The sequence below is a fragment of the Cryptomeria japonica genome, chromosome 8, assembly GCF_030272615.1.
Source record: "Cryptomeria japonica chromosome 8, Sugi_1.0, whole genome shotgun sequence".
Taxonomy (NCBI): Eukaryota; Viridiplantae; Streptophyta; class Pinopsida; order Cupressales; family Cupressaceae; genus Cryptomeria; species Cryptomeria japonica.
In genome coordinates this window covers 154119151-154133284 of record NC_081412.1, presented here as the reverse complement: position 1 = coordinate 154133284, position 14134 = coordinate 154119151, and the positions used below count along the sequence as shown (strand labels likewise).

The window sequence follows — 14134 nt, the reverse complement described above, 5'->3', positions numbered from 1 at the left end:
GCTTTGTCATGGTTCATCTTTCATTTGCTTATTATTTGCTAACCATGCTTGTAATGATCTATTGAGTGTTTGTGTTGCAGCTGCAGGTATCACACTTCACAAGAACAATAATAACAGATCAAGGGCATGAGAGGAATGACCATAATGCTTGATATTTTAATGGAGCCCATTAAAAGAAGTTTTTTGGATCAATTATCAACAAAGGATATAGAGCTTAGGAGCAAATAAGGATGCATGAATATTAATAATTTAGATCATAAATAACTTAAGTACTAGTAATATTGATAATAAGTCAAGGAGATCATTAAATCATAATTTGATCATCTTCTCCTAGATTGATCCTATCAATTTGACTAGATTTTATGTTCATGGAAAGTATCAAAGATGGCATGCTTTATGAATGCATATGTTATAAAATTATTTGATACAAATTTATGTTCCTTTTAGTGCTCCATAACGAAACATTACTAGAATGGTTCCTTTTAGTGAAACTAGTTAGAATTGTCAAAATTTGAATTTAAACTTTCAAAATTTGAGAGTCAAGTCTACATGGTGCAAGGGCAAACCTAAATAAGCATGTAGATAGATAAAAAAATAAAGAAATCAACCTAAATTTACATAAGAATATGTCATTTATCAATATATAACTATATGAAAACATTCTATCAAAATTATCTCAAAACTAAATAAAAATTTACATAAATAAATCCATTTTACTATTATAATCATTAATTTATTTTTAAACGTCAAAAGAAATGATGAATTATAAACTATTTCATATACAAGAAATTGTCAATTTATTGATTAATAAAGTGTTTAAAAAGACAATAAGCTACATTTCTTGAGCTCAAAAACATTTATTATGCTAAAATGCCGATAAATTTAACCTATTATTAATTGTCAAAAATGTTTTACTATTGAATAAAAGAACCGTTTTATATCGACTACATGAACACTGCCCCTTAGAATACCTAATGTTTTTTTTTCCTGCCACAGTCTAAAAGATCCATTCAAACACTAATTTGTCTTTATTGCCCCCTTTTCCAGACTTCAACAACCTTAGAATGCCTTAAGGTCAGCAACAAGACTTATGGAGGCCTTCTGATTCCAACAAAACCAGACTGTCAAGCAAGACAGCACATCATGTTTGACATGCGCAACCAAGTAATTTTAGAGCAGATCAGACTGAATTAAACATTCAAAAACAAGATCAACAAGCTAATTCAGACCACCTAATCTCCAAATCATCCCTCATCCTGCAACTGGGCATCCATGGATTCCAATCGCCACCTTCCAAATCAACTAAACCGGCAATTAGCCCTTGCAAATCCAATGCGAGAGCTCTGGAGATCATACTCAACCCACAAGTTCTGCTGATGGAAATTCCCAATAATATTCTCCACAATGCCTACCAAATCCGAGTTCCCAAACGTGAAACAGTAAACACTCCGCCCATTCCGAACAAGATCTCCGGGCACCTGATACAGCAGCTGGTGGCTCTGCAACTTCACATGCGCTCGGTTATCAAACAGCAGAGTAACAGGGCTAACCTGCGGGAAAGCTGAATTTCCAGGTTGAGAAAAGCACAGATCAAAAGCCCCTTGAAAAACAAAGCTATCATCTACACTCTGGTTCATAATCCCCTGGTTCTGGCGAAAAAATGCTGCCCTGAGCGGCAAATAGGCTTCTCCCACCAGGAAACTGAACTGGGTACCCGAATCGATCATGGTCTGTCCGGCACCCGTGTGATCAGGAAGAAAAACAGATTTGGGAATACCCAATCGAAGCTTTCCGACCTTGATGCCTCGAATCCGGACACTGTAGGCCACACGGTTGAAGTAAGGCAGTGGAATTGAAATGGTATACAGGGGAGTGTAATGCAAATACTTTGAAAATGGCGAATCACCCAACAGAAGAACACCTGGGGAATTGGGGCTTTCCACTGGGTCTGCAATGCAGTAAGAGAATTTGTTCTGGTTGGGTTTTGGAATCTGTGAAATGAATGACAATGCGCCACGCCCGAGCCCCATTAGGCCGGGGGTCCCGGGCAGAGGGGCCAAAATGTTGCAGCCGAATACAAAATTTGGGATTTTGAGTTCAGGAAGAGTAATGGTGTCTGTTCCGAGATTGCCCTGTACTGATGTTTGGTCTGCGTAGGGGTAAATGAATTGGCAGAGGCGATTGGCATTGCAGATTGTGGGAATTGGGAAGTTTGAGGTTTGTTTTGTGCAGATTGGTGAAGTGCAGGGGATTGGGGCGTAGGAGGAGGAGAGAAGTGGGTTGAAGGACTGTGTGCATTGCAGCCATGAGAGCTCGCTGCCTGTGTCCAACACCATCTTTTGCTTCTGAGGAGGGTTGCCCATCTGGATTTCCGCCATTAGATTGAGGTTGTATTGGAAGGGGAACTTGGTGAATGAAGTGGTGGGGGGATGAGAGGAAAGTGGGGTTGAATACAGGGGCAGAGGGATGCCATGGTTGGTGTTCGAGTTGGAGTGGAGAAGTAAGTTTGTTGGATTGAGAGGATTTGCAGAGTTTGTTGGATGAATGCAGGAGGATATCAGAGCGATACAGGACAGATAATGGATTAAAATTGTATGGCCCATTGTTTGAGACTAGAGAGAAATTCAAATGAGTGGCGATTGATTAATTGGTAATGGAGTCATTCTTGGCTGTTTCAATGCTTCTAGAATGCATGTTTGTTGTTGACTATCACTTGCTAAAGTGCAGATATTCCTATAAATGTGGTTCATATTTTCAAAAGAGAGCGTAAGTCACCCCCCCTCTCAATGTGGTTCATATTTTCAGAAGAGAGCGTAAGTCACCCCCCCTCTCAATGTGGTTCATATTTTCAAAAGAGAGCATAAGTCATCCCCCCTCTCAATGGATGTGGGTTATTTATGATTAAATTTAATATACTTTTTCCAATTCATATATTTTTCTTTTTTTTAAAGAGAGGTTATAAGTTCAAATTTCAAATGAGGTATGTATGTCTCATTTGTAGTACAATTAGATGCCTCCCCCACAAGAAATATGAGATAGTCCCATACTGCTATAAGCCATCTCGACCCATATACAATTGCAGGGTATCATAGACTATAAAATAATCTTTCTTTTTTTCTTTCAAAGAAAAATCTAATGAAAATAAATATTATAGGATATGCTTGATTACAACTTAATATATCTTTTTATTGTAACTTAATATACTTTCTTCTCAAATGAAAATGGCATTGAAATGAATATTATAGGATATGTTTGATTATTACTATATATACTTTTATTTTCAAATGAAAATGGAATGAAAATGAATATTATGTGATATGTTTGATTACAATTCAATATACTTTTCTTGTGAAATGGAAATGGAATCAAAATGATTATTATGAGATATGTTTGATTACATAGTTTAATATACTTTTCTTCTAAAATGGAAATGGGATCAAAATGAATATTATGAGATAGGCTTGATTACAACTAAATGTACTTTTCTTCTCAAATGAAAATGGAATTGAAATGAATATTATAGGATATGTTTGATTACAATTTAATATACTTTTCTTCTCAAATGAAAATGGAATCCAAATCAATATTGTAGGATATGTTTGATTACAATTTAATATACCTTTCTTTTCAAATGAAAATGGAATCAAAATGAATATTATTTTTTAATAATTAATATAGATTTTTAAATATATTTATTGTAGGGTAAATCATATGGTATTATCATCGTTTAGCTGCTTTGTCCTATGATTTTATATTTCAAGGTGTTGTTTCACATAGTCTTTAAAGGTGTGGCTAATTTTATAAATGGTAATATAGACACTTTGTCATAAAAAAAGTACAATAAATATAATATATTAGTTTATATAAAAATGATAAATAATTATATTAAATAATTGTGAGTAAATTAATATTAATATAAAATTTAAATATATTTAAAAGATGTTGAATGATATTATATTTGAGGTGTTTATATTAAATGTGTTATTCTATTTACTATACACTATTTTTTTATTAATATATATGTCTTCAATATATCTATCTAAAAAATACTAAGAGATGAGTAAGCTTGATTTTTTTTTTATTTACTTAAGAGTCATTTCTTTCACTTAAGAGTTATTTTATTTTACGATTATTTAAAAATTATTTTATTTTATTTTATTTATATTGTTTATTAAAGAATTATTTTTTGTTGTGAATTGAGGTTTAAGGCATTGCTCCCTTTGAATTATAATGGAGATAAAGAGTAGGAAAAGTGTATTAGACCCATACATATGGACACATTAAATTTTGAAAAGGCTACATAAATTCATAGGTGATATCTCATGATGTATTTAAGTTTCATTTACAATTTAAAGCTATTTTCACCCAATTTGACATGTGATCAAAGATGCAAATTATGCAAAATTGAATCCTTTTTTTAATTATCCACAACTTTCCATGATCCATTGATACTCTCATCAACAAGAGTAACTAAGAAAGAAGACACTTATTAGCTAGCATAGAGAGTATGGAGCCTTGTTCAAGCAAATGGATTAGTAGCCAATACAAACCCAAAAAATCAAATAAAAGCTCACACCATGATACAGAAAATGGAAGTAAACAAGATAATTTAAAATATAACAAAAAATATGCACCAAAACTCTACTAATATGTGAGATTTGTTTCAATTGGATGAATATGGATGTTGTTCGTAGTTACATCGCTTATTTGACAATATATGAGTATAATTGAGAATTTGATTATGAAAATAGGAGTATTTAGTTAGCATAAGATTATTTACTCTCTTAAATAGTTTTTCCAATTAAAAAAAGGATGGCTAAAATAAAAAGATAGAATGGATGATTGGGATTTAACTACATGGAGAGGGTTATTAGCCTTGTGACAAGCATCATGAGAGGAGATATTCAATATCAAAGGTAGATATTTTATCAAAAGATAATATACAAAGAGATGTTAGCAAGAAAATGAATATTTAAAAGATATTGATAGATATTATATTCAAGGCATTTATATTAAGTTTGATGTTAGTTTATGTCATAGGCATGAATACTAATGCATTCACCCAAAACTATTAAATGTCAAAACATCAATCAATTAGAATCATGAATTAAAATATGTTAACTTTTTTTCAAATGTTTTTATTCATTTACATTTATTTAATTTAATCTACAAAAAACATTTATCTATAATTCTATTGGCTAATAGCAATGTATAGTAATATTAGGATGATGTCACCTTGAATTTTTTTGTCAAAAATTTTATGCATTTTTTGTTATTATGAGGATCTGGTTACTATTGAGAGAAGGGGCGAATTAGTAGTAAAACAATTCTACAATACTTCAAAAAATTGTACTGATAACTGCTCAAACATTTTGCTAAACTGATTTACCAAACCATTCACTCAAGTGTTCGTCATTATGAAAACAATGTAAAGATATCAAACTCTCAAATCAACGATGCAATCACCACATGAACACAGAGATTTTTCACGTGGAAACCCAAATGGGAAAAACCACGATGGGAATTAGCACCCACAAAATATTTGCACTTTTTCGGAATGCGCCTGGTTAAGAGAAAACCCTTTTAGGAGTCACCTGGTTAAGGGATTTGCCTCAACCCTATTAGGATCTCTACCCTCTTAGGAGTAACCTTGTTAGAGGATTTTAAACTCAAGTTAATGAGCCACCCAGTGAAGGGATTTACAAATAAGACCTGGAAGGATCTACTTAGTTAAGGGATTTCAGATTGTTGTAACTGTTAGGGAACAACAGGGCAAATGATCTGATAAAACACTTCCTTGCTTGCTAGTACATATCCTTTTCATCTCAACTCTGCTACACACATGCATACACTTCGATCTGGTTCGACAACACCTTCTTCTCAAACTACTAATACACAATCTCTTCTCCAACTAGCCCTAAATACACTTTTCAGTTAGGTCGGCTACATAACCCTAACTACATTCAAAATACAATGAATTTACATTAAAGATCATTACAACAAATTTCTAGACAATTTCCATTGTTGAATGATCACCGCACATCGATTTGATAAGAAATCAAACCCTTATCACATTCTACTAAGCACTTTGTTTTTTCCCAAGAAATGTGATCCTTGTACACGCTCAAACACAATCTTATCATTACACACAGTTTCTGACACGTCATCACTATGTTATGAACATGATAAGATCCACCGCCAAACCATAAATCATTATTGGTTAAAGATCTGTTACCAGTATACATACTTCTTCACTGAGTTCACAACAATCAATCATAACTCACTCAATATGTCGAATCTGCTGACGTGGTTGCAATCACAGACTCATGCCAATGTCATAAACATATTTTTTATACTGCAACATCTAACTCTACTCCAACCGTCTGCACCAGTCTCTTGATCATCGCTCTGTTCTTGTTTACCTTCTTGTAAATCGGTTCCACTACTAGTTAGGCTATACTGGTAGGTCTAGATGACTTAGAAGACTCAAAAAACATGGTTGCCATCAATGACAACACAAATAAAGTCATCAAATAACTTACAACTATATTATCATCATCTAGTTGGCAATCTCCATCAACTTTACAAGTTATGCCAACAATAAATTTACCGAACATCTTCTCATCATCATCATCAACATCATCTCCATATGCCAATAATCTCCCCATCATTATCTTCACCAGTTATGCCAACAATCTCCCCCTTTGGCATTGATGGCAACACCAAAATAGCAATACAAAAATCTCATCATGCAAAACTGTTAGAGTTCTAGTTATGATTGTTGTACATGTTCTTCTCTTCCTGCTCTTCATTGTTCTATTCCTCCTTTACTTTACTTTTCTCCCTATCACTTTTCTCTCTCCCTATCACTTTTCTCTCCCCCTTTGACAATAATGCCAAAGGTGCAAAGTGTTAAATTCATCTTTTTTTGCTCTTGTTTTCTTCATCTTAGTTGCTCCCCCTGAGGAGTAGCCCACTTCACATCAATCTACAGTGAAAGATTTTTAGTTAGTCCACTGGATTGATGTTGCAACAACATCTTAATTGACCTTTAGTAGGGGTATAACCCCTAGCTTGCCTCTGAGATATTTAAAGGCCTCTTTAGGCAATGGCTTAGTGAAGATATCAGCCAACTGCTCCTTGCTTGACACATGCTCCGTTCTGACTTGCTTTTCCTGCACTCTTTCTCTCAAAAAATGATACTTCAGTTCAATATGCTTTGTTCTAGCATGCAATACTGGGTTCTTTGAAATACTTATTGCACTTGTATTATCACAATACACTACCACCGGTTCTGTCATAGTCTCCTTGAATCCTTCCAATACATGTCTCATCCATATTGCTTGAGTACAATTCATAGATGTAGCCACATACTCTGCTTCTGTTGTAGACTGAGAAATGCAACTTTGTTTCTTATTGGTCCAGGATACCAGTCTTCCTCCTAAAAAGAATGATCCACTGGTTGTTCTCTTCCATTCATCTATATTTCCTACCCAATCAACATTTGTGAACACCTTCAAAGAGAAGTTTCCTTTGTATGGATACCATAATCCATAATCAATAGTTCGTCTAAGATACCTGAAAATTCTCTTCACTGCCATCATATGAGTCTCTTTAGGACTTTTATGAAATCTAGCCACTATACCAACTGCATGAGCAATGTCCGATTTGGTATGAACAACATAGTGTAGTTTACCAATCATTGATCTATACTCATTTTTATTCACTGGATCTGAATCATCTTCCTTGGATAATCTGCAACCAGTAACCATAGGGGTTCCAACTAGTTTATAGTCTTCAATTCCAAGAAATTTCAATACCTCCTTCACATACTTGGACTGATTGATAAAGATTCCTCCTTTCATTTGTTGGACCTACAAACCAATGAAAATTTTCATTTCTCCTATCAAAAACATTTCAAATTCCTTTTTCATTTCTTCTGTAAAAGTTAAACTCATTTCATCATCTCCTCCAAATATCATCTACAAACACTTCTACAATTAATAATTTGTCTCCTTCTATCTTCAAGTAAATGTTGTTGTCCTCATTGGTTCTTTGAAATCTAATCTTTATCAGATGTGAATGGAGTCTCTCATACCATGCTCTTGATGTTTTATTTAATCCATATAAAGCTTTATGCAGTTTGCACACCATGTCCTTGTCTTCAGTCAATGCAAACCCATCTGGTTGTTCAATGTAAACCTCTTCTTCTAGAATTCCATTAAAAATTGGAGACTTTACATCCATTTGGTATACCTTGAATCCCTTGAATACAACAAATGCAAGTAGCATTCTTACTCCTTCAAGTCTAGCAACCGGTGCAAATGTTTCTCCATAATCCTCACCTTCTTCTTGTGCATATCCTTTGCAAACTAGTCTAGCCTTATTCTTGATCACTTCACCATCTTCATTCAATTCATTTCTAAACACCCACTTAGTAACAATCACATTTTTATCAGCTAGTCTAGGGGCAAGTGACCAAGTGTTGGTCTTCTCTATTTGATCAAGTTCCTCACTCATAGATTTTATCCAATCATCATCTTTGAGAGCTTCCCTCATTGTCTTAGGTTCAACTGTGGAAATCCAACAAGTACTTTCTCTTATCTTTCTTCTTGTTTGAACTCCAACATTCCTATCTCCAATTATTTGCTCTACAGAGTGATTCAACTTTACATATCTAGTTATAACTAGTTCTGGTATAGAAGTTTATTCTTCTTGTTCATCTTCATCTTCTTCATCTTTCGGTTGAGCAGTATCCTCCACACTGTTCTGCTCAACATCATTTTGAACTTTCGATTCAAAGATCACTATCTTCTTCTCCTCTACTGTATCAGATTAGTTGGTATCATCAAACTTCTTCAAAACTATGGTTTTTAGTCTGAGTGCTCTTCCACAATATTCACAATCCACTATCAACTTTGCCAAAGTAGTAGTCAAAAGCTCTTCTATGTTTCTGTCGCCTTCCAGATGTGCTCTCAAAAATGCTAAGTGAAAAAGAGACTATCAAACACCTTTTTCTTTGCCTTTTGCTAAACCTAGTTGAGCATACCCTAATCACCATTCAACCATAGAACTTATTACAAGTTCACATATCACATCCAATTTACCAAATACATCTCAAAATCACTTTGTAACATCATATTGCATCAAAATATGCAGATTTGACTTACCACATACCATTTAGGGGCTCTAGAAATGGATCTGACAATAGGCTCCCCCTAAGCTTCATACTATATCTTAGTTTTATGGTGAGAGATTCTCCACACCAGCTAAAGAATTTGAGTCCTCTGGTGGTTTCTCCTCACTTTTCTTTCTCCATATCTTATTCATCTCACTTTTGGTTTCTTCCACATCTATCATCTTCTTTCCTTTCTGGTCAATAGACTGATTAACCGATTGGTTCATTCTAGCTCTACAAAACTTTGCAAGGTGTCCCGCTTTGTGACAATGGAAACATGCCAATCTCGATGCTCTCTAGGGTCCATCATTGCCTCTACCAATTCTTCTCTGGCAATTCATCACTACATGACCATAGTTGTGACAGATTGAACATGTCACATTCCATCTATTCTCCATTTCATATGGACTAGATCAGTTCACATAAGGTCTCTGCCAAGTAGAATTCCTCCCGTCACTATAAGATCTCTTCCAAGTAGGGTTTCTCTTATCATTGGAAGATCTCTTCCATTCACCATTAGACCTCTGATCCATGTAAGATCTTTGATTGTTCACCCTTGACTTGCACTCAACAGCTCTATGCCCATACTTGTTGCATTTGAAGCAATATCCATCAAAAGTACTAGACTTATATCCTTCATATGCATTAGGTCTATATCCATCAAAAGTACTGGATCTACTTCTACAAACATTTGCAGTATGACCTACCTTATGATAGTTAAAGCATACTGGTTTGTAGATTTTCTTACCAATGTTCTTCTTGGTCTTTTGTGTAGGTTTGGTTGCATGCATGGTGACCTTGGTACTAGATGGCTCTCCTTGTTCAAAGGTTCTATATCCTAAGCCATGTGTATCTCCATTCTGCCTTTATGACTGAATCTTCTCATCAAGCATAGCAACACTCTTGTTGAATTTAGCTAGTAACTCATTTGCATCAGCTAGATCCTTGGCAAGCACCTCATTCTTCTTTGTGAGACTTTCTCTAAGATACATAGCCATGTCTAGATCAACTTGTATTTCCTCTTTTTCCTCTTCTTTCTCTTGAAGATGTACATGTAGGATACCAATCTCTCGATTCAGCTTTAAGATCTCATCCTCCATATCTCTTACTTTGTCTTTAGTTGTCCTTCTAGCTTCCAACTCTTGGCTCATCCTGATGGTAAGGGCTTCCATATCTCTCCTCAGATTTGTCTTATCATCTTCCATCTTTTCCACCTCATTAACCAAGGCATCAATGTTTGCTTCATCAGATGAACTGCTTTCACTGAGTTCCAACAATTGCCCAGCGAACTCTTTTCTCTTAGCCAATGAAGATTTGTACTTGACCTTTAGTTCACCACGGGCTTCTTTAGATTCTGCAAGCCTATGTGAGAGCTCTCTATAACTCTTTTAACCTTCCAAAGCGGTTAAGCCTTTAAGGGAATTAGGCTTTGATACCAATTGTTATTATGAGGATCCGGTTACTACTGAGATGTGGGGGTGAATCAATAGTATTTTTTTTTTGCAATACTTCAAAAAATTATACCGGTAACTACTCAAACATTTTGCTAAACTAATTTACCAAACCTTTCACTCAAGTGTTCATCATTATGTAAACAATGTAAAGATATCAAATGCTCAAATCAACAGTGCAATCACCACATGAACACAAAGATTTTTCATGTGGAAACCCAAATGGGAAAAACCACGATGGGAATTAGCACCCACAAAATATTTGCACTCTTTCAGAATGTGCCTAGTTAAAGGCCTAGCTTGGTTAGGAGCTTACAATATGCCCGGTTAAGAGAAAACCCTGTTACGAGTCACCCGATTAAGGGATTTGCCTCAGCCCTGTTAGGAGCTCTACCCTATTAGGAGTAACCTTGTTAGAGGATTTTAAACTCAAGTTAATGAGCCACCCGGTGAAGGGATTTACAAATAAGACCTATAAGGATCTACCCAGTTAAGGGATGTCAGACTATTGTAACTGTTAGGGAACAACAAGGCAAATGATCTGATCATGACACTTCCTTGCTTGGTAGTACATATCCTTTTCAGCCCAACTCTGCTACACATATGCATACACTTCAATCTAGTTCGGCAACACATTCTTCTCAAACTACAAACACACAATCTCTTCTCCAACTAGCCCTAAATACACTTTTCAGTTAGGTCGGCTACATAACCCTAACTACATTCAAAATATAATGAATTTATATTAAAGATCATTATAGATCATTACAATAAATTTCTAGACAATTTCCACTATTGAATGATCACCACACATCAATTTGATAAGCAATCAAACTCTTGTCACATTCTACTAAGAACTTTGTTGTTTCCCAAGAAATCTGATCCTTGTACATGCTTAAACATAATCTTATCATTACACACAATTTTTGACATATCATCACTAAGTTATGAATATGATAAGATCCACTGCCAAACCATAAATCATTACTGGTTAAAGATATGTTACCGGTATACTGTTGGTATTATGGATGACTTTGTCATCTGTTGCATTGGTTTTGTCATTGATGTCAACACTTCTCTTCTTGAAGGTTTACATTATGTTCACTAGTATGGTTAGTGGCTTACACACAGTCACCAGTATATGTTCACCAACAGATTATATGGTTCACTAGCAGCGATGATAATCTAAAGATCATTTGGTTATGTCAAAGACATGGATTGGAAGTTTGGTTTTGTTGTTTTTCTTATTGGTCTGATCAGGTTGATAAATTTTCCTTTATCGGTAGATAGGTCTAGGTTATGGATCGGTACATGTTATCTATTCTAGATTAGCACATGTCATGGAGATGATTTATTGATTGGTAAATGTATTGAGTCGACATGTTGTATCGCATCAAAACTTATTTGTAATTGATTTAAATGTAATATCTTTAGTGAGCCGACCTATTCATTTGGTCTTAGGTTTTGTATATATGATTGTAAGATCTTATTGAAGATCGTGGTAATCATGAGTGAGTGTGGATATTGAAGAGCGAAAATAAGCAGATCCTTGTGTGAATCACGCATACATTATTCAAAGGTTGAAGGTGTTTTGACACTCATGTTCAGAGCTTAAATGGTACTGAATCCAACATTGGAGATGCTATTTTGAGAAGTACATTATCATTGGATTTAACCATCCAATTATGTAGTCAGTGTGACTCCTAATTTATGATTGAGCAATGAGCTCTAGGTAGTTGGCCTTTCTACATGTGCAGACCCCATTTATATACACATACTATCTGCAGTAGTATCATCTGATTGTGGGTAAGGTTTCCCACCATGATTTTCCCCTTACCGGGTTTCCACATCAAAATATCTACGTTATGTGTTGTGGATGTTGTTTCTCTTTATGTTTCATGCATAAGTTAAATCGGTACTGTTATATCTATTAATATGTTTTACCGACAATTAAGTTTGGTTTACCCACATTAAGTTTAAATTGGAATAACTTGCATTTGGATTACAATTTATTGGCAACTGGTTCACAACTGATTCACCACCCTCTCAGCTGTCCTTCCCAGGACCTAAGAATTGGTATTAGAGCTAAGTCCTCTTTTTGTAGAAGCCTAACAGCTTGAGGAGATCCTATGGCAACAAATATTTTCAGGAAGGACAGTCTGAATCTTGATGGAACTAACTATGGCATATGGAAGATCATAATGAAAACACATCTGAACTGCATTGGAAGAGTTATATGGGATGTTACAAAGAATGGTTGTGTTGCTCCTATTCCAAATCAACCTCATCCACCAACATTAGCTAAGGATATGTACAATGATTGCAAAGCAAGGGAAGCACTTTTGAGTGCATTATCAGATCAGTAAATCATGAGATTATCAGACCAATCTACTGCTAAAGCTATTTAGGATAAGCTGGAGACACTGAATGAAGGAGATACCACTATCAAAATTGCAAAACTGGAATGTTATCAGGTCAGGTATGAAAATTTGAAAATAGAAGAAGATGAAAGAATTTCTGCATTTATGGAAAGAGTTAATGAAATTGTTTTAGGAATACAATGTTGTGGAGGATCCTTAAGTGAAGATGAAATTGTATCTAAAGTTTTAAGAGAATTTCCAATAGCTTACAAAATGAAAGTAACTTCTATTAATGAAATGAGAACAATGCCTAATACTTCAGTTTCTAGAGATACTTTGGCTAGGAAACTTTCAGCATTTGAGCTTGAAGAATTTGGTCATGTTGCTACTGTAAAGACTGAGTTAGCTTTCAAAGAATCATCATCATCATCAACATCATCATCATCTGACAAAACTGATTGGAAAACACTTTATGCAAAAGAACTTGAAGATATGAGGAGAGAAAATGAAGAAGTTGAAGAACTTGAAGCACTATTTGCAAGGAAAATGCCTAAAGGTCCAACAGGAAGTAAGTATGAAGGTAAAGCACCTTTCAAATGTTTTAATTGCAATAAAGTTGGTCATATGGAATTTAGATGTCCTGATAGACATGGAAGATTAAGGGAAGAAGCAAAAAGATCATATAAGCCTAATCCTGAATATCAGAGATATAGATTAAAGAAAAACAGAGATAAGTCATGTTACTATGCAGATGAAGGTGTTACAGATGACTCAGATGAAGATCCACTAGATAATGGATGGGTTTTTGTTGCAATAAAGGAAGATCATGTTGTCTTCAAAATCTAATTCACTTTAACATCCTTATAATAAAATGATTAAACTCTGTGCAGAAGAGATATCAAAGGGAAGGAAACTCTTAGGACAACATATGACAAGGTTTGATTTAACCTTCTACACTTCGGACTTACTCAAAGTCCAGGTGGGTATACCTTTGTGAACTAAATTCACACTTTCAAAAGATAAATCCACAACAAACCAGTCCAGAAAACCAGTGGATCTAATCACCTTGAAACTAACTGAAACAAAGGAATGAAAATTATACTCATATTCAGTATTTTGATCTACAAAACATGCAATAGACAACC

General features: G+C 34.8%; 1 protein-coding gene across 1 annotated transcript; it reads right to left on the bottom strand.

The window, feature by feature from the left end:
- Positions 1 to 863: 863 nt before the first annotated feature.
- Positions 864 to 2841, bottom strand: LOC131030476 (aspartic proteinase PCS1). The gene has a single exon (XM_057961317.2). It carries the CDS (start codon positions 2601 to 2603, stop codon positions 1299 to 1301), a length of 1305 nt encoding a protein of 434 aa, XP_057817300.2. The 5' UTR covers positions 2604 to 2841; the 3' UTR covers positions 864 to 1298.
- Between the last annotated feature and the right edge of the window lie 11293 nt (positions 2842 to 14134).